Genomic DNA, 25,172 nt, shown 5'->3' with positions numbered 1-25,172 from the left:
ATATGTGAATTATGAAATGATTGACATCTCCAAAACCTATTATTTTGACATCCTCAAAACTGACTTAAAATGACCTGAAAAGCTGTAGCTCCTGAGGGCTGGCACACACCTGGCAAAGATTCACTCTCAAAGAGGCCTGTGCAAAAAGACAGTCTAAGCTGACCATGAGTTATTCAGTGAGATATTCATTTCATGGGTACTTTGGGTGATAACTCATGTGATAAGTAATATATTAATGGTTCTTGACTCAAAGATACAAAGACACTGTCTCATCCCTCAATGATCATATAGATTATTATACGCATGTTTTAAATCATAAAGACCCGTTCTCAATTTTTTTTCTTCAAAGGCAGTAACTGTGATATTTATCATTTAATTCCCAGACCCCGTGTCTCAGAGTAGATGCTTAATATGTGGATTTGAATAAATAAATAAATATCTTTATTTCCTTTGGGTAATAAGCCCAAATCCTATTATTGCATTAAAGTATTAAGTGTCTGCTCTATGGTGGGTACTCTTTTAGGTTCTGAGGATATTATGAGGAAAAGCAAAAAGCTCCTGCCTTCAGGGAGCTTACTTCTAAATGAGAAGATAGTTAATTAATGGGTAAAAATGTAAACTTAGAATTGTAAGGAATAGATGGTAAAAATGAAGTGGATTTGAGAAATAGAGAGAGCATGGAATGCTGGGCTTGCTGGTTTAAGATGGGTTAATTATAAAAAAAAAATCTCTCCAGGAAAATTATAGTTGGGCAAAGTCCTGACTATATACATTCTCGAGTATTCCATTTGCTTATACTCATGAACCCTCAGGAAAAGATTTAAAACACTGATTTCTTTCTATTATTTTTATACACTAATTACTTATAAGAAAGTTTAATTACCTTAAACTGTCAGTCACTATAATTTATTTTTCCTCTGACAAAAACTGTTTTTTGAGATCTCAATCTATGTAGATAGGTTTATTAATTATTTTCCAAATAGCATGTTTCAAGATTCTTATCTACACAAATTCATTCACCTAATTCTTTTTGATTTAGTTTCTCCAGCCCTAGACATTCTAAAACAATGTAAATCCTCCACTATCCTTCAAGGTTGAGTTGAAGATTCATTTTTTCTAGCTGGAGTTTTTAAGCCTACAAACGTCCTTAGTTTGACATGATTTTGAACCTTTTATAGGGTTTATTCAGTTCATTTACTTCCACAGATACCATGTATCCTTTGCACAACTGTTTTGCAGGTTTGCCCTGTCTTAGTCCGTTTGGGCTGCCATAACAAAATACCATAGACTAGGTGATTAATAAACAACAGAATTGTATTTTTTCTTAGCTCTGGAGACTGAGGAGTCCAAGATCAAGGCACTGGTAGATGTGATATCTGATAAGGGCCCATTTCCTGATTCATAGACCACTGTCCTCTTACTACTTCCTCACGGGGAGCTTTCTGGGGTCTCTTTTATGAGGATGCTATTTCATCCATGAGTTCTAATCCCTCATGGCCTAGTCGCTTCCAAAAGCTCCCACTTCCAAATGCCCTCACATTGAGAGTTAAAATTTCAACATGTGAATTTTGCAGGGACACAAATAGTCATTCTAAAGCATTCTATATATTCTTATTCAGAGTATATTTTTAGCTTTTTCAGTCCTAGGGTCATACTACATACATTTTACTTTTATTATACGGTAGCGCACATAGTAAGTAATCAATATACATTTAAAAAAAAATGAGAGTTGTACCAATCTATAAAAGTGCCAGACTAGATAAAATATCATTTTATCTGCAGAATAAATAATAGGTGCACTATGAGAAAATTAATGTAATTTCCATGTTAAATTCAACTGTATGTCTTGAATATATATAGTGTGAGAGACATATTTGTAAGACTTAGCAATTATCTCTTTAATATCTATATATTTAGATATGACATTTAATTTTTATATTTTGATTCTTTAAAATATTTTGCTATTCTCATACTATTTTAATATAGCAGACAGTACACTATTTCTTAAAGGACTAATTTAAATCTAAAATTGGTAACAATAAGGTATATTAGAATTTTTAAAATGTTAAATAGGTTAATCTGTAGACTAATAATCACTCTAAAGACCTTCAAATAATATTATTTTTCAACATCCACTTTTTATTTATTTTTAAGTTTTTTGCTTTGATTTATTTTGCTTTTTTACAAAAGAAATATCAAACCATATAGACCCTTATGCTGTACATACTAAAGATGAATAAATTTAAAAATAAAAATTTCTTAAAGGAAGTAAAGACTACTATGCATTATGATTTTTCTCTCAAATAGGATTCTGAAGTGACCTATAATTCCAGTTTACACCAGAGATTTTATAAGGACAAAAGATATTTTCTAGTTGATTTGGCCACTCATTGGAGAGAGATTTAGATCTTTAAAAGTTTTCCAGGTTTGATAGCCAGGTGATGATTGTGGAAACATTTATTGAAATGTTAGTCTCTCTTTTGTTTACTTACTTTTAACAGTGGTATAATAGTGTTTATTTTATAGTGTTGAGCAAAGTGCTTATAAAATGATTTAACATGGTATTTTGTATACAGTGGATGCTCAACAATAGTTGTAATACAAATAAAATTTCTCACTGATTTATTTTCCATTTGAATGGAAAAAAAGAGAGGCATTTTCTTCTAAGAAAACAAAACAAGAAAACAAGCAAGATCCATTGTTTTCTTTTTTTTATGCCCAAAGTGAAACATTTAAATTATTTTTTGTTTCTTTCCATTAAAATTGGTTCTGGAGCATATAATTCCTTACCAATTCTAATCTTGTCTGTCAGCTTTATTGAAGTTAATGTCATTAGGGCAGAAGCTAAAAGCTGAAAAAAAAAGTTTTTGTTTATATGAGAAAGTACTTACATGAAAGCCAAATTTCCTAACAAGAAAATGAATTCCAGCAATTAAAAACAAATAAAATATTGCAAAACTAAAGGTTAATAAGGTGAACACTATAAAAATTCTCAAAATTTTGAAAAAGTATTTGGTAAACTTTAATATTCTATTCATGGAAAATCATCTTTAGTTAACAGGTACTAAAATGATTATTAATATGATAAATTATAAACACACACATGCATACACAAACTCAGAAACATATCTCATACTCAGTTTACATTGCAATGTTTAGCGGCAATGGAATGATTACCTGATTAAAATCTGTCTACACCAATGTTACTTAATGTTAACTTTATAATTAAACAAGAAATCTAATACAAGGTACCCATGAAGAAGACAGTAAAAGGTGGAAGTAAGTACTATTACTTGAAATAAAGTGATATGCACCCTGAAACCACCTGAGATAAAAATATATATTTTTTAGAAAAAGATAAGTTCAGTAAGGTGACTAGCTAACAAATAAGTATAAAAATCAATAATTTTAATGTATACCATTTAGAAAAAACAGTGGAAGAAAGGATACTACTTATAGTACAGTGAAAAAAAACACATGCTTAGAAAAACTTAACCAAAAATGCATAGGACTAAAATAAAGAAAATTGTGTAAATTTTACTAACATCTAAGGGAAGAAGCCTTGCAAAATTAAGATATATGAAAATATCACATCTCCAAGGAAGAACTGATATAATCACAAAACAAAATCCAAAATGTCCATTTTATTACATAATAAAATGAGTCTAAAGTTCACATAGAAAAATAAACATGCAATATTAGTCTACAAAAGAATATGGTGGGTAAAAAATCACTATGCCAAATATTAAAATGTGTTACTGCCACAGTGTTACAATGCAAGAATTGAGAGAACAGAGGAACAGTATGGATGTACTTAAAAATGCACAGAAATGTGCAAAATTTTTTATGTGGCATTTCAAAGCAGGAAAGAAAAAGATATTTTTCATTAAGTGCCACTCCTACAACTACCTCACCATTTGTGAAAAAAATAAATATGATACTTTCCTCATTTCTCACCAAAACAAGTTCAGGATGTTTGAAAATTTTAATGGATAAAACAAAAGTAAAATGTTAGTAAAACTCTAAATTTATGAATGAATTTTAAAATATAATATTGAAACAAAATAAATTTATTTTTAAATAAAACATAAATAAATATGAAATTATGAAAAGAAAAAGAAAACCATTTGAAAGGAAAACATTTTAAATTAGATTTATTTTGGTCAACTCTAACAACTTCTGTCTTTTAATTGGTGCACTTATACCATTCACATTCAAAGTGACTATTGATATTATTAATATCTATTATATTTTGTTACTGTTTTCTACTTGTTGCCTTGTTCTTTGTTCCATTTTTTTTCACTTTTTTTCTGACTTTTACAGTTTTAATTGAGCATTTTATACAATTCTATTTTCTATCCTTTCTTTGCATATCAATTACTTTTTTTCTTTTTTAAGTTCTTGTCCTTTTTATATAAAGTCACATAACTACACAGGTAGCATAAGTACCTTACATTTAAAAACCGCCCCATTTCCTTTTTCCCATTCCTTGTATCATTGCTGTCATTCACTTCACTTTTATATAAGCATGTGTAAGTGCATGTATACATATGATATGTACATAAGCATACATATTCTAGTATATTGTTGGTATTACATTTTGAACAGTTATGACAATTAAGAATAACTTAAAAAGTTTCATTTGTATTTTACCTTCCCTTATACCTTCTGTATGCTTTACCTTCTTTATGCAGATCCAAGATTCTGACCAATATCATTTCTCTTCTCTTTAAAGAACTTCATTTAACATTTCTTACATAGTATGTCTACTAACAACAAATTCTCTCAATATTTGTTTATCTACAAAAGGTTTGATTTCTCCTTGATTTTTGAAGAATACTTTTGAAGAATACTTTTGCAAGGTACAGAATTCTAGGTTAGTGGTTTCTTTCTCTCAACTATTTAAATATTTCAATTCACTCTTCTCTTGCTTGCATGTTTCTGAGGAGAGGTTGGATATAATTCTTATATTTGTTCCTCTATAGATAAGATGTTTTCTCCTTTTGCATCTTTCAGAATTTCTTCTTTATTTTTGATTTTCTTTCATTTGAAAATGATATGCCTGCTGTTTGTTATGTTGTTGTTTGGCATTTATCGTACTTGGTGTTTAAGCTTCTTCGATCTGTGGTTTGGTGTCTGACATTTATGTGGATAAATTCTAAGCGTTGTTCCAATATTTCTTCTCTTTCTTCCCCTTCTGTTATTCCCATTATGTGTAGGTTGCATCTTTTGTAGTTATCCTACAGTCCTTGGATATGTCGTTCCACTTTTTTCAGTGTTTCTTCTGTTTATTTTTTGTTTGTTTTTGAAGCTATGTATTGATATAGCCTCAAGCTCTGAGGTTAATTACGCAGCTGTGTCCAATCTACTAACAAGCCCATTAAAGACATTCTTCATTTCTGTCACGATATTTTTACCAATAGCATTTTTTTGTTCTTTCACAGCATTTCCATCTTTCTTATCTTTCCTATCTCTGGACTCTGAATTTCAAAACATTTTCTCAGGTTATTTTTCTTTCTTCTTTGGTTATATTGGATGGCTAGAGTAGGCTGGAGTTGGGTATTTCCCTTCCCCCAGCTCCATTAGGCTCTGGGAATACCCCAGCAGGTGAGGCTCTGATTAACTAGTTTCCCTTGACAATGGATCTTATTAAGAATTGCAGTGTGCTCTGATGTATTTCAAAATGGCTCCTTTTCTCCTTCCCTTGCTGGAAGCACAAGAGGATTTTCTTTGATATTTACTCTGGGAACCTAGTTGAGCTTCTGGAGGTAAATCTCACAAAATTTTGGAGCTTCCCTGTGATTAGGTCCCTCCCCTTGGAGTTTTTAACTCTGAAACTTGTCTGCATTCTGCTTCCAGCAATTTGTCAATTAACAAGTCAGGTTTTCCTCTCCCTGCACTGGTTCCCAAGTGGTTTTCACTCGTGAGTTCCTGCTCTGGTAAGCCTCAACTCCCTGTATTCTCTTGTCTTTCCAATCTTGTGGGCAGCAGTTTGCCCTGTATCCTCTCCTCTCTTGCAGGTTTAAGAAGAGTTGATTTTTGAGTCTGTTCAGCTTTTTATTTGTTGTCAGGATAGAGTGGCAAGCTTCTTGGCATACAGGAATGGAAAGTACAAGTCTTAGATTTAAATGAAGTAAATTTAGAAAATATTTACAACATGTATAATTAGTAAAACTTTAATAAATGTAGCACGTAAATTTTTTTAAAATATAAAAATAATTTTTAAGAACTCAGAACAATCATTTTGCAATGTAATACAAGTGATAAATGTATATGGAGTTATTAATTTCATTAGTAATCAAGAGAAAGTAAAGTATGAATAAAGCTATTTCACCAGTAAATATTAAAGTATCCAATGCTCCTGAGGATGTATGAAAACTATTATACTTACTCTAAAGATATTCTAGCAATTCTATTTGTAGTAATTATCCTCCTCTTTCCAAAAACACATAACTAGGAATATATAAGCAGAGATGTTCATTTCAATATTGTTTTTAGGACAAAATTATTAGGGCAAAATTAGGGAAACTTAGAAATAAAAACATCTTCAGTGAAATAGTGTAAAATGAGATATAATAAAATAATATCAACCATTGGAAATAAATAAAGTGGCTTTTTATATAATTATATTGAGTAAATTATAAAGCAGTTTGTATATTAGAATCTGCATACAAATGTTAGGAAACATATACTTACAATCTTAATGGTTCTCTGAAAGGTGAGATTGTACTTTGTGTGTTGCTTTTTATCATGAGTATATTTCTTTTTTAATGAAATCATTAATATAAGATAATAAAATATTATTGCAAGAGCTAACTAACAGGTGACTAAAGAAATACAACTTTCAAGTCTTTTGTGGGTGGGGGGGGGTGTTTAGAAGATGGAATAGTTTCTATACAGATGATAATTCCGTTTTGTTTTCTCCTGCTAGGGAAAGGTGAACATGGGAAACCTTATCCCCTCACTGAAGAGGATCATGATGACTCAGCTTACAGGGAAAATGGTTTCAATATTTTTGTCAGCAACAATATTGCTCTAGAGAGATCCCTGCCAGATATTCGCCATGCAAAGTGAGTATCATCAAGCCCCATGTGCAGAGTAGTTTTGTTTTGTCTGTCCGTTTTATTTTGTTATATTTAATGCATATTACAGTGAGATAAGTAACTAAAAATTTTGCCCTAATAATTTTATTAAAAACTTTTATGTTCTGTAGTTTTAAATGTTTGATTTTAATTGGAATAACTTTTAAAATTCTAAAAGAATAACTGCTTATGGAGGAAGAGTTTTTGCTATGTTTTTGTGTAGTTTGCATTTGCGCGAGATTACAAATAACTTGATTTGGGGAGAGAAGAGGAGCTTTGGCAATTGACAATGTTTGGGGGGGTCCTTTATTTGGCAAGGATTGTTGATAAAACTATTTTTGGAAGATACATGTAACTGCCCTTTAAATCAAAGGGTAATAGGAAAATAGAAATATAAATTTAGGCATGGCCCAGACTCCCAAAACTGGCAATGATGGAATGTTACATTGGCCAAGTGTCCCATTGAAATTTATAATTGCAGAAGGTACTGATCATGGGCAGCTCTGTTACGACAGTATAGTCCTTGAACCTGGGAGATTCAGAGACCCTTTCAGAATGTTTGTGAAGTGAAAAATTGTCATAATGAAACTAAGATGTTACTTTGTCTTTTTTACTATTATCAAGTAAACGGGGTTTTCTAACTGCATAACAGAAAGCAGAGGCCCACGAGAACCTAGGTTCCTTTTAAAGATGTCCATTTCTGATGTATTTATTTTATAATAAAGATAACTACATAAAAAAAGTAAAAATAATAGCCACTTTCTAAAACTTAATATACATTTTTATTGAGTTGACTATATTTTTCCCATTTAAAATGAAATCTTTTATATCCATATGTTTGCATTTGATCATATAGATTGTAAAGCAAACTTTTTTATGGTAATTAGTGCTATTACAATGTCTACATTTAAATGCTTTACCAACTTAACACACCAGCCAGAGTCAGTGCTATTATAGATATATCTTCCATGAAGCATGTCTAAAATGAATGCATTTATAAGCCAAAGGTAATGGAGGTTTCTCACTTTTCTCTTACATTATGAATTTCTTGTTAATTGACAATAAGTTTTGACAGTGAGTTCAGTTTTAACTAAATTATAGCTAAATATTACAGTGTAAATAGAAACAAGAATAATATTACATTTAGTTACCGGAAATTCCTCTCTTCTCTATTCCTAGCATTGCTTAATGCGCTGTTTCCCTAGTCTGTTATGGTTTCCTTGTTAGCATATGCAATGCCAAAAGTATGGCAAGAACATATAACGTGATCAGAATTTGAAGTTGTAAAATTGGCATGCGTATTTTAGAAGTCTATCCGACTATACTAAAACGTTTACTCCTCTTCACCTTACTCTTCTTTTGGAAACACATATGAGAGAAAGAAAATCAGAGAAAATAAGGGCAACTAATCAAAATAGGACTAAGAATCTAAATTAAACCAGTAATGTACAATAAATAAAACTTAATTTTGTGCAAAAATATTAACCCTTTAGAAAAAAATTAGTAAATTCTGATTTATTTGCCCTATTGTGCCTTTATAAATTTATTTTAAAATATAAAAGAATTCCTGTTTTTTTCCTCAGGTTTAATGTAAACTTGCATTTCCCAGTGTAGTTAAACAGAGGATTAATATGAAGAACAAATCAATTTTTCCTTAAATTGAATGCTTTATATACCGGTCTAGGTCTTCTAGCTAGCCAAATTATTCCCAGGTTACTTGAAATTATCTATAGTAATTCCCACTGACCAAGAACATTTCTAGTTATGAGAAATTTTAATACCTAATTGCACACCATCAAAGATGCATTAAATTGCATTGTTGGCATAATAAATGTGCTCAGATAATAATTTCCATCCATTTCCTCTCCCACCCTCACACTTCCAATCTTTTAATGTGTGTTCAAGTGGAAAGTATTGCAGTTGAAGACAATGAAGAAAATTACTGAAGTCAAAAGACAGTCGATATTCCCATTTTTCTCAGAGTATTTTTAGTGTAACTACTACCTTTTGAGAAAAGATATTCTGAGGCAACAATGGAAAAGAAAATTTAAAGATGGAAAGAAAAATACTTTGAAAACTTTATTAGAATCACGGAATTTACAATATCAGAAGGCAGTATTCTAAATGTTAGGGAAGAAAAATGTGGCTAAAATATGGTCTGTGGCTATATTCTTATTCACTGAAGCTGGATGTCTAGTAGCACAAATAGTCACCTAGTAGAATAGTACTGGAAAAAAAAAAAAAAAGGAAACCTTAACAGAGGATCGGAGATGGGCAACAGCAAAGCATTAAGTATGAGACTACCAGAATGATACTTTACCCTGGTTAGTCCAGTATCTGACTCTCATTGATGTAAAGCTATCCAATGTAGCCTCTGATTTTGTCAAAGTCCTACCAGCAGAAAACCAAGAGCTAAAGAAAGTCTTACAGAGATTCCACTGTTTAAAGCTCTACACTTTTGACCTCTTCTGTGGTTATCCAAATGCAGGCACAGATAACTACGAGACTGTGTATATCTGTGTAAGTAGTACTTGAAATTATAAAAGCAACTTGACACCTATTCTAGTATTATCATTTCAAGTAGACTGTATATAGTTGACCATAGCTTGGTCATATTGATGGTATCCATGGAAAAGAATGCAAAATTTGTATGGCTTGCAAGTGCTCTCTATTTATTCATATCTTCACTTTTTCCAAATATATATATATATATATATATATATATATATATATATATATATATATATATATAGTTTTAAGTCTTTTGATATGCATAGTGCACATCCCTGCCAGTTCACTGTAAAGAATTTTCAAAAGTCCCAATCCAGTAAGCATTTTTTTTTTACTTGTCCTTTCTTCTGCACTAGCATAAAAATGTACTGCTATTTTTTTTTTTTTGGCTTTAGTATTTCATTGAGTCACGAATAGATTCCCATTAAGTAGGAGTCATAGATGAAGGAAAGTCAGTTGGCATGTGTGCAATAATTTAATCATTCTTACTTACATCCCAATAATAAATTCCAAGCTTTTCATTTGTTTTAAAATTTCTTATAGTTTTTCAAATATTTTTGGCATCTCTCAATTATGTGTATTATATTTTAGTTTTTCACTCTATCTGTGTGGTGGCATTGTCAAATATTTCACCTCTTCTTCCATGGTCATAGCCCTACACTTTTTGTTGACTTTTGCATTTTTTTTTTGAAGACATATCTACATATTTTAAATACTCCTTTTTAGGTTATTACCTAATTATGTCTATATCTATAGGACCTAGGCTTATGCTGAGATATGTTCGTAGAACATATTATCTTTAAATTTTATTTAATTTGATGTTGATAAAAATTTTATGGTGAGAACTTGTGTATAACAAATGTCCAGTCAGTAGATATCTAGCTGGCCTGGGTTTATTTTACCACTCTTCAATTTTTTTCCCACTTTTATATTCATTCTGCATTTTCTTTGTATTCAGTCAGCCATCTGGGATGCCGCATCTTTGTATGCTATAAAACATCCTATTTTTACCTCCAATTTAAGATGAAAAATATAAAGCTTATATTTAGAATACAAAATAATTATAAAATAAGAAAATATAAAACCATGAAGGATAGATAGATAGTAAAGAAACTAATGTTTATGCATGAATATATTGTTAGCAAGATGATTACTGAGCAAGTATTACTCCCTAGATAAGAATAAATTAATTAGTGTTATCACATATATACTTAAATACATGGTATAATTATGTGTGTAAGATGAAATTGTCTCTATTAAAAGAGGAAATGCCTGAGATTAGGACACGACATAGTCATGTGTAAAAAAGAGTTGATGTGAGCTTTGCAGAGGATTCATAAATTCATCAGTGATATGAAGTTCATGTTTTTTGCTGTTATAAAAAAATACATGTTTATACAGATACAAATTGATGCACATGCACATTAATTAGATGCATTTATGTGGTGGCTCAGTAGCTGGGATTTCTTTAATTAAAATAAGTCTACTCTGAATTGTGGCTTTTCTTTTTAATTTAACTTTTCCTTTACATTTCAATTATAGTCCCAAGATAGGGATAGTTTACTCTATGACTTTGGCAAGAAATAAGATATTAATGTTAAGAGAAATTTTTGTAATATCTCAACTCGAGAAAATATAGGAGAATCTTTGCATTCTCTTGGATTATATGATTGCTTTCAGTAGTGTTATAGTTATATTAGACTAATAGAGTTGACCCTTGAACAATGGAGGAATTAGGGGCACTCACCCTCTGCACAGTCAAAAATACACATATAACTTCTGACTCTCTCCAAACTTAACTACTAATAGTTTACTGTTTACCGGAAACCTTAAGATCTTACAGATAATATAAAGACAATTAACATATCTTTTTATGTTCTATGTATTATACACTCCACTCTTACAGTAAAATATGCTAGAGGAAAAGATATTATTAAGAAAATCATAAGGAAGGGAAAATACATTTATAGTACTGTATATCTCTACTGAAAAAAAGTCCATATATAAGTGGACCTGCACAGTTGAAACCTGTGTCGTTTGATGGTCAACTGTTTATCACAACCCTGCCCCATGTTTAATTTCAGAGCCAAATGGGAGATTATCCCGGATTGGTTTGGAATTTAAAAATTATCTTTATTATTGATAAGATTATATTGATGGGTATGATTTAAATGTGATTTCTAATGATGAACTCCAGGATGTATAACAAGGGATAGAAGGTAGAGTTAGTTGTCTGATCTTTGCAAGCAAGCAGATTCCAAAGCAGAAAATTGAAGGAGGAGCTCAACCAAGCATGGTAAGCTCCATAACTCAAATTCATCAATTGCATATCTTTGTTTCTCCTGGAAAGAATGTATGAGAAGATAGTGAGAACCTAAGAGTATTAATCTAATAATGGCTGTTCCCCTACATAGGAGCATATATTGAAAGGACAAAAGTCTGCTCTCTAGACGAATAGTGCATAATATCTAATTTGTACATGAGGATAAAAGGCAATTTTTCAACATACACAGACTTTTGAGTAAATTTTAAAATTTTCAATGCCTTAGAGTCTAAATATTCCCATCTTCTGGAAATTATGTTGAATATGAAGTTGAAAAGTTGACTTCCATGACTAGCACTATAGTGTTGAACAAGTCATTTTGTTGTTTTTGAATTCCTGTTAACCTACTTTGAAGGTGAATGCAACTTTCTTTGCCTCTCCTCATGTATTGAGATTATTAGAGTTGAGGCCAAGTTTATCACATAGCTACAGCATGACTTGTTCAGTTAATTTTTCCTTTCTTCTTTTCCAATTATATCATGAAGACATAAATTATAAGTAGATCAAGTGAAATTTAATTCTACATTTTAAATTGTAAAAACAAATTTTTTAGTCAATTTTGAGTTCAAGGAAAAATAATTGTGTGTCTACTTTCTTTTAACTATGAATTAGTATGTCGGAAATGATATTCATTTTAATTTTATGTGAAATAGAAAAGTGTTAGTTAACTGTTTTGACTCTTTGTCTATTTAATGCTAGGACACATTCACAGAAATGTTAGAGTTTAACCATCCAAACATGTGCACGGATAAAGTTATTTTATTTCTCAATTTCAGAAGCTACATAGAAATTTGGAAGGCAATGGCTTCCTTTCATGTTATTTTTATTATTTACCTGTGAAGTTGATGAAGTATCATCTTTCACCAAGTTTACAAGTGAACTTTGGAGCAAATTAAGCTAAAATGACTGTCATGTACTCCAATTAAATGTGAATACTGCCACAGAGGGAAATAGAAAAAGTTTCTTTTTCAAATGCTAATTTTAGCCTAGGGTATGTCCAAATATGACTGAAAAAAGGAAAACAGTTATATCATAAGCAGTAGATTTGGGGAGGGATAATCAGGAACAGGTAAGAAATAATCTTTCAAAATTGTTATTCAAATGATACCCTTCAGTAGTTGCCGTGAGCTAGTTTATGCAGATTAGTATAGACATTTGTACATTATCCTGTTTCTAAGGCCTCTCTTTCTCCCCTTTTAGTAATTCTATCTCTAAAATGTAGTATCAAAATGTGTTTCGAATGCATGCATCTCCCTTAATCTCAACTATATCCACTTTCATCTCTTAACTGGAATTTTAGATGAACCTCAATATTAGACCTCCCACAATCCATCTCGCTCCCGTGCAGTATAGTCAGTAGAGTGAGTGACAGTGAGCCTGAAGAACTAAGGCAGGTCATTACATCCCCCCACCATTTAAAATACTTAAAAGACTACTTGCTGCATTAAAAATAATACCTCAGAAAACACCAACCAAGATGTCCATGTACATCTGATCCCTGCCTAACTCCGTCTCCTCTTGATCTTCCCTGTGTTCACCATGTTTCTGCCACAGCTGCGTGAATACAACGCATTCTCGTTCTTTCATACAGACATAAAATATCATATTGCATTAAAGTGTTAATCATATCACCATATGAAATATTAATTTACCAGTAACTTCCTATGTACTAGGTAACCAAATAAATAAATAAATAATGGCAATTACCCCACCCCCACCCCAACATGCAGCACACACTCAAACACACATATGCTCAGCAGTCCAAACTAATTTTTCAGGCCTGTCAAAGCAAAATAAATTACCAGTTATCACTGATTTATCAAATCCAACTGACATGGCAAGATTAGAACAGAAAAACAGTGTGACTAAAACCAGCCATTGAAAATTGAATGAGCTGACATTAAAACAATTACTATGTAAATTGGTGCTTGGAAATAACTTATACAGATAAGCTCTATAGTATGCTTGTCACTAGCAAGATGCCAAGTTGACATTTTATTCTGCTGCTTTTGAGAATGGGGCCAAGAGAACTTTAGCCAAACCAAAAAGGTTTTGCAAGAAATCATATAATGACAAAAAATTAGAAGAAAATAATTTTCTCTCTTTTCTGAACATTAGTGGTTCCCTTGAGAAGAGGAACAAAAATTATTTTTTTATTCACTAACTATAATATACTTACCTATTCTGATAATCTTTTTAGGAAATCTTTTTAGAAGGGACTTCACAAAATTCTTATTACCTGAACTATTAGTATAGCCACTTTATCAGGCTTTTGATAGACTAAAAGCAATAAATTCGTTACTTAGTTAATTAATTAATTGGGGGAGTGTCCAACTGACACTAGCACTTGTAAATGTATCAAAAGGTAGTCAGAACATACCCCCAAATACCATTTTTGCTGTAGCCACGAAGACAAACAAACCATAGTATTTTGAATTGGTTTCCCTCCCACATATACTCTAATAAAACTGACTGATTCTAATGAAACTGACTGAAACTGAATTGGCACTCTATCACCAGTTTAGAGAATTATCATCATCATTACAAAATGGTGCAAAATCATAACCATTTAGAATGTGGGCTCTAATGCAAGCTTAAAATATAATCCCCTGCCTGTTTATTATCATTATTACTGTGTAATGGCATTTTAACACAGTTAGTATTATCTGAAATATGGCCCAAGTTTCATATGTTTCGTATGAGATACATTTATATATGTACATGTACTTATTTCTCATTGTAGTCTGAAATATGTTAATATAATTAAGCAATCTTTAAAAGCATACTACCACTTCATTCTTTAGATTATTTCATCAGCAAAGGTATAGTGAGTAATGTTGTTGCAAATGTTAATATTATTTAAACCTATTTACAAATATTAAGAATATATATTTGTCAAATCATATAAATGAAAGATGTTTCTTTTTTTGATATTACTTTAAATGGGAAAAGTAAGACATGGATTCACTTAATTTTGAGGCCTCTCAACATAGTGACCCTAAATACTAAGCTTAAATTTTACTTTTTGAAAAAGTGGCTTTAAATAAATGTACTTTTTGGGTATTTTAACAGTCCTTTCTCAGTAAATGATTAAAGAGGACCAAAAAATTTAATTGAGATATAGAAGATTTAAACAAAATTATCAGTAAATTGGCTTCATTTGTGTTTATTTACATTTATTAAATATTATATTCAATAATTGCATAATAAACCTTTTTTTTAACTGCACATGGAATATTTACCCAAGTAGACAGTGTGCTGGTATATAAACAACTCTCAATAAACTTCATTGGATTGAATTAATACTGAGTATGTTCTCTAACTAAACTCGAATTAAATTAGAAATCAATAAAAATAATATGTACAGAAAAGATGCAAATATTTATAAAATAAATAACATATGAATAACCCACAGGTCAAATGTTAAACTAAAAATATATATATTTTAAGTGGAGATAATGAAAATACATCCCAAAGCTTGTTTATAATCTTTACATACAAAGCAGATCTTATAGGCAACACATAGCTTTAAATTTTGAAATTAGGCAAGAAAAATCATCAAATTAATTACTTAGGTAAAAATAAGCATAAAAATGGAAATTAATAAATTAACGACTTGGTCAAAAAGATTTTTAAAATTATAAAATCAAAATTTAGTATTTTGTTTGAATTAATAATATTACTAAAGCCCAAGTAAATATTTCTAAGGATAAACAAAGAGAAAGAAACCACCAATTACTATTATCAACATGAAAGAGTAAATATCATTAAACTTCCAAAAGACATTTAAATCATAATGAAGACTTATTATAAACATCATCATGGCAAAAATTTGACACTGAAACAAAATATAAAATTTTCCTTAAAATCAAACTGACACTGTCGCAAAATGAAGCAGAAAATCTGAATATCCCCAGAGCTATAAAATTTGCAATTTAAAGCCTACAGGCAGCATTCTCGTTTCTGGGTAAAATGGGATAAATATATGCCACTCTCATTGCACTGAACTCAACTATAAAAGCTAGACAGATGTTAACTTAGAATTCTGAAAAATAACAATAGATGGAGGAGGGATGGGCATAAGAATTCAAAATAGCACTGCAAGAATGCTGAGTTTTCGTGTTCCTTAAAGCATGTTAGATGGTTGAAAGCAAAAATGTTTTCCGATGTGGTTTTCAATGTACATGGACATATAAGACAATTATAATAGCAGAGAGAAAGTGTAAAGGGACCTATCTAGTAATAAGATTTCTGTATTACTAGTGAAGTCATACAATATTAATAATATATACTGGAAAAAATATTCAAATTTGTAATCCCTAAAGCAAACACCAAAATATTATGGAAAGATATCATCAAAAACAAAATGGATACACTGAAATAGAATAATAAAAAATATATAAATAACCCAAAGAATTAAGAAAAAGAGAAACATTTAAAAAAAAAAAGAGAGAAAACACACAGAATACTTCACCCAACAATAGCAGAATACATATTCTTTCCAATTATGCATGAAACATTCATCAAGACAGACCTTTCCCTGGATTATAAAACAAATACTATGAGTATTAAAAAATTGAAATCTTACAAAGTGTATCCTCTGACTGTAATACAATTAAATTAAATATTAACAGAAAATAAAATCTCTAAACACTTGGAAATTAAAAACATATCTTTCAGTAATCAATGTGTCAAGAGGAAGATTCAAGAGAAATTTTAAAATATTTTGATATGGACAAAAATAAAGATAAATATTTAAATTTGTGATGTATTTCAAGCAATTCTAGAATGAAATCATTCAAATCTATCATCTAATACTTATTTTTAAAAAAGACCTCAAATCAATAATCTAAGCCTTTACCTTAATAAACTGGAAAAAGAAGAGCAAAATAAATGCAAAGAGTCAATTCCGTGCTATAATTGTGAAATTATCATTATTTCCTTGCAGTTCTATCAGCTTTCGCTTTATATATTTGGAAATTCTGTTATTAGGAGCATAAATATTTTGTTTTGTCCTCTTGTTCAATTGATCTCTATGCAAAGAAATTAACTATAGATGTAGAATTTTAAATTTTATAATTTTATAAAATTTAAATTTTATAATTAAAATTGAATCTTGTTAGTTTTTCATTAAATGTGTTCTAACAGGAAGTTTTCCTTTTCCTTTTTTATTTGAAAGAAAGCAGAAGGCTAAAAATGGCTGCATTCACTAGTTTTATGTGCCAAATATTTCTGATGATTTTTTTTCTGGATCACATAGGATAGGATTTCTTGGGCCATCCATTGTGTAACTAATTCTGACCAACTTTTAAGCAGAAAGCAATATGTCAGTTTAGAGATAGACTACTTAATTACCAGCTTCAAACCCAGTAGTTTTCTCATTTACCACTGGCAGAGTGACTGACAAGGCAAAATATTGGCTGTTTGGACTGACTACAGTGAAGAGACCCTCCTGCCAACCAGTGATGAACAAGTAGAAGAGTCAAAAAAACCAGACTATTCATTGTTTTGAGCCATTGGGATTTTGAGCCATTTGTCATAGTTTATGAGCACAATATAACATCCTGACTGATATACTTAAGTAGATAAGGAAAAAATTCACTCAAACAAAAAAATAAAGCCATACATTCAATAAGCTAACAGAATAATGTAAGGATTAAAATATGCAAATACTCCCATCCAAACATTTTGCTCAAATCTTTCAATCCAAGAGTTTTAATTTTTAAAATGTAGATTTTGAATTTGTATTTAAAACTCACCTTCAGTCTTTGAATAAGAAAAAATGTTTAGCTTACGGTAAGAATATGAAAGTCTTAAGAATCTCAGACACAAGTTTACCTAAATGTCCACAGTATAAATTTTGACATCATTCTATGAATAATAAAATGTCTCTTTAGACAAAAGAAATATCAATATATCATAAATAAGTCTGGTACTTTATATATATATATATATCTGTAATTAAAAATGTAAATAATTTTATATATCTGTAATTAAAATTTATTTTGACCTATTCCTATTGTTGAAAAAACCACCTACCTATCTTTTCTGAAACTAATGACATTATAAAGATAAATTAATATAACTATGAAAAGGGTGAAAAACAAATATGTTTAAAATAAAAAATACTGTTAAATATATATTTTTTAAATCTCTCAGTTTAGCAAATACCAACAGAGAATATCAGAAAATGTGTGTGCATTCTGTTTGAGACAAAAAAAAGTATGAGAAATTTTCTATTGAAATTTATTTTCATTATTATTAATGGTTTAGCAGAATGTTTGCAGACCAATTTTTTTGGTCAACTTTTAAAATGCCTTCGTGATTTGTCATTTCCCTCTAACTTTTTTAAGAATATAAACTATTTTGTCTCTCTGGTTCATTTAAAGTTTGAAGTACTTTTTTATCCATTTAGTTAAATTATTATTTAACAAAGAGGTATCTTCATCTCCGAGCCATTCCTAAACTCTAAGCTAATTTCATGCAAATGCTTATTTTAAAATAACACAGCAATATGAAATGAAATAATTACAGGCATTTTTATTCAACTTCTATAAACTTAAGGCAGTGCACATTTTAACCTGTCCCAATTTTCTCTTTTTAACTTTGTTGCATATCTGTAACCATAAACATAAATTGTTTTAGTTTATTTTACTCATTTCTTCAACATAGTTCGATGTTGTTACATTGTTCTCACATTTACCCAATTTCCATTCTCAATCTGATTTGATATTAAACCTAAAATACACATGCGTCAGATTCTTAATAAAGCCCTAGATATACTTCAGGATTTCTAGTAATACTGAGAAGCAGTAATCTGTACCACAACTTCATGAAACCAAAGGCTGAGTTTGGGAATAAGTGATAGAATAGTCATTCCATATAATATAATTGGATCAGATTAAATACTGTCACAAAAAGTCTGGTTTTTTTTAAAGTAAAAACACCCTCATTATTTTTTGCCAGAACTATTACAGTCTCTCTTCTTTCTGCCTATAGTTCCTTTTGTCTTCAGTGCATCGTCTGCCCTTCTGCCAGAGGAATATGTAAACATGGTCCTGTCTTCCTCATCATTAACAATATATGAAATACTTCACGTTGACTGCAGGCTAACTTCCAAATTCCTTAGAATCGCTTTCAAGATCCTACATGATCTGTTCTCAACATACAGACTCATCTCTAAAGACTTCCCTAATTCTTTCAGACAAAGTTAGTCATACTTCCTTTGGGCTCTCGTTGCCTCTGTGCCATTTATTATGTCACTTGTCTCATTTGAGTCTAATCATTTTATGTATCTGTCCACTGGTCTGTGAATCCTTAAGGGAAGAAACCTTAGTTCATTCATCATTGTATCCTAAGTGTCTCTGACTTTCGCCTCTGCAGTTCCTGTCTCTCCTAGTTTCTTACCTCCTTCCATGGAGGACTTGACAGGTAAAATAATAACGAAACAACAACATCATAGCAAAACAATAATGACAGTATTTATCAAACCCTTACTATTATCAGATGTAATACTGCACGGCGTTTTACATAGATTACCTAATTTAATTACCTTAGTTACCTTATTAACATTATGAAAAGGTTCCCCCCCTCCCAAAATGCTCCACATGAGAAAACTAGTCTATTTTCATAGAAGTTAAATAACTTGCCATTGTCACAGGGTAGTAAGGGGCAAAACCATCATTTGAACCTTTGTGGTTTAATGTATAAAGTGTGATTTTTCAATATCTGAGTATTATCAGGACAAGCTATCAGTCAGTTTTCAATGTGGTCTGTTTAAAAAAATAAATTATAGACATGTATAGAAGGTAAGTAGTCTACTACTTCCTAGTAGTCTACTAATTAGGATAAGACCATTTTTCTATGTATACTGTGTAAAGTCCTGATAGTTGTACTTCTTAGGCGTAGAGGAGACTGAACAAAGCATCAATAATAACTAAAAAGTTGAAAGAAAGAGCACTTAGAGAGGTATAACAAACTGCGCCTTTCTTGACTCAACAAAAATAATAGTGTCTTAAAGATTTTTGACCATCGCTTTGTATTCAAGAGACTGTTCTTGCCGAGTGAAATACAACCCCTATGCCTACATCTAAGATTGGTTAACTCTAGAAGCAGACAAAATCTTAACTGCAATAGTTTTGAGGAGGAATCACAGAAAGTATCTGGGGAGGCAGGGTGAAGAAGTAATAAGACAAGGAAGGAAAAGTAACCAGCAGCAGTGCATTGTCAAGATGTTTACCCCTGTTGGGCAACCAAGGCTCAATCTTGCTGGGAAGCTCTGGGAAACCATATGGAAGAGCATAGACTTATCCCACTATAGGACTGTTTGTTCTCCAACTATCCTTGACCTGAGGTAATGAAGGGTTACTTTTACATCTCATCTGTGGTAGTAATTTAAGCTTACATAGATAGAAATTATTGAAATTATTGAAAACATTTTTATGAGTCATCAGTCTTGCCTCCTTTTATGTCTGCCTTTTTTCTGAATGGATCACATAAAGCTGTTAAACTTTAAAGTCATAAGCCTAATGATTGCTTATGGGATATTACTCTGAATGCAGTTCTTACTTAATTAATATGCAAGTGACATGTACAATGTCTTATCTTAATGTTTAAAAAATAACTTGCCTTCTTGGGAATATCAGTTATATTCCCAGAGCATGATCGGGAATGATGGTTTGCAGAAGCTGGTGCAGTTATCCTGATATTGGTATAGGGAAGCACAATTATCATGGGCCTTTGGTTTTGGTGAGAAGAATGAATGGCTCCATATAAGTCTGGCAGATGTGCTGAATTACTTTGGCACTCTTTTCCAGATCTGTGCATTATATGTGAAAGCATCTATGTCACTACGCTGCCTTGGAAATCACTGACAGATCTGGTTCATGTATTACCTTTCTTCTCTTTTCTTTTCTTTTTTTTTTTTTTTTTTTTTTACCATTTTATGTTATGCTAAAATGAACTTCAGGTTTTTTTCTAGAATTTCATGTTCATTTCATGGTATCATTTTGATGGTTTTCCCAACTCTTCATTGTCTTTGCAAACTTCAAAATCTGTTTTATAAATATTGTTACAAATAAAAACTCCTAAGATTAAATAATTGATAAAAGGACAGGATAAAAAATAAAATGTTTATATTTGTATACTTAAATAATTTGTCTAAAATATTTAATTTTATTTCATCTTCTATGATGGTTAAGATTTTTGGCTTTAATTATATTTCGTCATATCTTCCCAAGCTGTAAGGCAATATCTCTTGATTTAGATCCACAGCAATATTTAATATATCCTACTGAGATCATAGTAAAATTAAGTATTGAAATGACTGCAAAAACATTTCAAGTAATGTTTTGAATATTCTGCCACATTTCTATGTATCTTGGTAGAATATATCACCTTTTAATATCCTGCTATGTTTTGTTTTCTCACCTAGGCTAAATGGTAGCCTGTGTTCTGACAAAAGATGAAGCATTACATGTTCCTACATTAAAATAGAAACTCTGTTTCTAGATTTCCACTCTCATTTTTGTTTCCATACCAGGAAAAATGCAGAATTTGATAATCGATTAAAATTTTACCCTATTTTAGTTTTGAAGTAGCTCAGAGATTTCACAAACTTAAATAAATTCGTGTGCCTTAATAAACTTTGGGTAACTATGCCCAATGCTGAGATAGTAATTAAATAAGATTTGAGACAAGGTCCCTGCCCTCGTGTGAATTATAAATTAATCACAGATATGCAAAAATAGCAATTACATGTATTAAACTGCTTTTAACTACATCTAAAGTTAAAGCCCACTTCTTTTTTTGGAATCAGTTTGTTTCATGACGAGGAAATCAAAATTTCTTTTTAAAATTTCCATTAGGGATGATAATGTCTTGGTTTGGATCTTAATATAATCTTATTATGTGGTTGTACCAGTATGTGGTTATTTAAGATTAAATTTTCATGTATTTCATTGTAAGACTGTTTCCCCCCAGAGCTATGTGTTACGCAACCATTGAAACATATCACAACCAAAACTGATTAAACATAGTTATTAAAGAAATTGAACTTCCAAAACTTTCCAAGGAAACTCATCTAAACCTTAACTTAAACAATTTTAATGCATAAAATTTAGCCTTATTACTATTAGATAACAATAGGAAATTTTTAAGTTAACAAGAACACAACATTTCGATGCAATTCTTACCCAGTATTTGAGCCCTTGCTACAAAAGAGGATAAATAATTCTTTCTTTTAAGAAGGAGTGTAAAAGGAGATTATTAATTAATTACATGAATGAGTAGCATAACTATTATGATATACAAGCTCTGGTTGGGAGAGTATTAAATAGAGTCTAGTTTTCATATTTGTCTGATAACATAATGCAGAAATAGTAATATAAGATATACTTCAGTTTTGAATTTGACCTGGCTTCTTTCTTCCTTTACTATCTCCAGTTGTAAGCACAAGATGTACCTGGAAAGACTGCCAAACACCAGCATCATTATCCCATTTCATAATGAAGGTTGGACTTCACTGCTGCGTACCATACACAGTATAATTAATCGAACCCCGGAGAGTCTGATAGCAGAAATCATTCTAGTAGATGACTTCAGTGATAGAGGTAAGGTGCAGTTAATAATACTTTATCTGATTCTGTTATCACTTACATAAACATTGCAGCTTTACAAGGAGGCAGAGGATTATTGTGATGTTTCTTTCTGATTCTATCTGAAAAGTGATTATGAAGTTTTGTCTGTTGTGATTTCATAAAATATTGGCCAAATCTAAAAGAAACCGAATGAGAAGTTATTGGTGTCGTTTGAGGAGCTACGAGAATTTGTATCACACTCCTGTTGTAAATTAGACAAGTGTTGGCAAGATGCCTCAAATTCTGCTTTCAGCTTCAGGGCAAACACTGCAAAATATGTTATCATAAGTACATATAAGTGGTGAAATATTCTAGTAGAACTGTAAAATCTGTTTCTGTTTATGAAAAGTATCTATTATTTACAAGTATAATGCATTCTTCAGGCTGTGCTTGTGTTACTTCATAAATACTAGAAATTATAAGTAACACAAATAAATATTTTAACTTTGCAGTTCTAGCAATTCTATCATATCTGAACAGTAACAAAAAATCTGGTGTAACAGTGTTTTAGAAAATTTGACATAAGTTTTAATAATTTAGCATTCTGATAAACACAATTGGTTTTCTAATATGAGGATAAAATAGAAAGTTTCCTAAGATTAGGACATCATTAATTATATTTGATTTGAATGTGGGAACTATTGATATTGCAGGGAAGATAAAGTTGCTCTTTCTTGGCTGGTGTGAGTGGAGAGGAGGAAACCTTTTCTAATGATTTTCATGTGTTTGGGAATATAATTTTCTACCTTATATTTCACTGCATAAAGAATCTCTGCTTTATAGTGCTGTGTATCTGTAAGAAAGAATGGCAGTAAAATGGTTTGATTGCGTATTATTCTTACGCCTCACAGGAGAATACATTTGAAATCATCTGAGTTAATTGAAGTTGTGAAATTTTTGTTTGCAGCAAAAATGTCATTTGCTTCATAGTATTCAGAAATTCTGTAAAAATAAAACTGTTTAGTGTGTTTGTGTTGAGTTTTCTTTAAGAGAGAGTTCTAGTCTTCAATGATTCACTTCAAATACTGATTCAAGGTTTGCCTAATATTAATATGTGTTGAAGTTTATCTGACAAAAGTAATGTTGTCTAACATCATTCTGTTAAAATAGTAAACTACCAACTTGGTGATTTAGGTTGATTTCAAAACAGTTTTTGCCTTATGTTGCTTAGGAAGATGTGTTCAAAGAATATAAGCCAGTATCTCAAATTGATATTTATTATTTAAAAACAAATTTATATAACATGTTGATTTATTTTTTATTTCAACTGAGTAGTCATTATTACCTCAGGCTACAAACAGGCATTTAAATTGTTAAGGCTAAAATTTTGTTTTTAAATAAAAGAATGAAAAAGAGACTAAAGATCTCGGGCTGCATATTGCCAAATAAACAGTCTTCTTTGGTTGACTGATACCAAGAGAAATCAGACAGTGTATCTGTGGAGAATTTTCTACATAATTAACTTTGTCATGGTAAACTATTGATTACAGCAGAATTCTGACCTAGGGATAACATAGTAGGAAACGCTTGGTAGCATAAAACTGCTTTGTAGAACATTTTTCGCTGAATGTTTCTCAGAGGTGTTTTCGATTGAAAGTCTTTAAAGAGAAAGAAAAATAGTGGCATCTACATTTGTTGTGACTTCAGATCACTGTCATCTTTTCTACAGTGGTAACTCTGATGTACCGTCCTTCTACATATGTTACCTGAGAAGTGTCTTCCGGAGACCATCAATGTCATTAGTGTTAGTTTCATAGTATAAAAGGGAAAGAATTATTTGGGATAGTATTTTGCTTTCCTATTGGACATTCTTAAGAATAATAATTATTTTAAGGCTTTGGTAAATCTTAGATATTCTATTTCTATGAACTCTCAAGTTGAAAGGATTATTATATAATCATTAAATTTTCAAAAAATTAATTTTTTAAATATTGCTTTTCATTATGTTGATGCGTCGATATGTGTAAAAGTAAACTTTGAAAAAAATAAGTGATAAAAATACTTCTATTATCTTTTAGAATACATTGTAATTCTAAATTGTACATGGAATAGGAAAGACCCTTCTTCCAAATTTTTGTCTCAGATTACAAAAACTCATCTGATACAATATTAGGATACAGATGGACTAAGAGCTATCACTCCTGCTTTCTGAATAATGGAAAATATAGAAAATTAATATGAGAAATGCAGGTTAGAAACCCAACACCAATTATTAACTGTATGACACTGGGTAAATTAACTTCCCTATGCCTTATATTTTTTTAATCGAATAGGGATAAGTAAACTCCTTAATTATTTAAGCAACTCCTCATAGAGAGGTTATGATGGAGAGCTGCTTTGGATGGTTGAGTGAGTTGTGAACTACTCAGGAGAGTAATTGCTATCAACTACTGATTTCTACTCACCAAATACTCCCCTATCAGTATATTATAAATAACCTCCATAACTGAGGAGATGCTCTCAATTTAATTAGATCTAGTTCACAAGAATTTATCTGTCTGTCTGTCTATCTGTCTGTATCTATCTATCTATCTACCATCTATCTATCTATCTACCACCTATCTGTCTTCAGAAGCAACAACAGTCAGAGTGCATATGAAGACAAATAATGGTAATTCA

General features: G+C 30.8%; 1 protein-coding gene across 3 annotated transcripts in view; it reads left to right on the top strand.

Moving 5' to 3' along the window:
- Positions 1–25,172, top strand: part of GALNTL6 (polypeptide N-acetylgalactosaminyltransferase like 6) — an 881,484-nt gene that overhangs the window by 347,726 nt on the left and 508,586 nt on the right. For all 3 annotated transcript variants that reach the window (XM_016148213.2, XM_016148211.2, XM_016148214.2), the window contains 2 exons: positions 6,932–7,070; positions 22,360–22,526. In XM_016148213.2, the coding sequence (XP_016003699.1) occupies positions 6,932–7,070; positions 22,360–22,526 (306 nt within the window). The remainder of the gene's footprint in view (positions 1–6,931; positions 7,071–22,359; positions 22,527–25,172) is intronic.

Source organism: Rousettus aegyptiacus, unplaced genomic scaffold (genome assembly GCF_014176215.1).
Source record: "Rousettus aegyptiacus isolate mRouAeg1 unplaced genomic scaffold, mRouAeg1.p scaffold_m13_p_16, whole genome shotgun sequence".
Lineage (NCBI taxonomy): Eukaryota > Metazoa > Chordata > Mammalia > Chiroptera > Pteropodidae > Rousettus > Rousettus aegyptiacus.
Note: the sequence above shows the minus strand (reverse complement) of the source record. Positions and strands in the feature narration are given on the sequence as shown.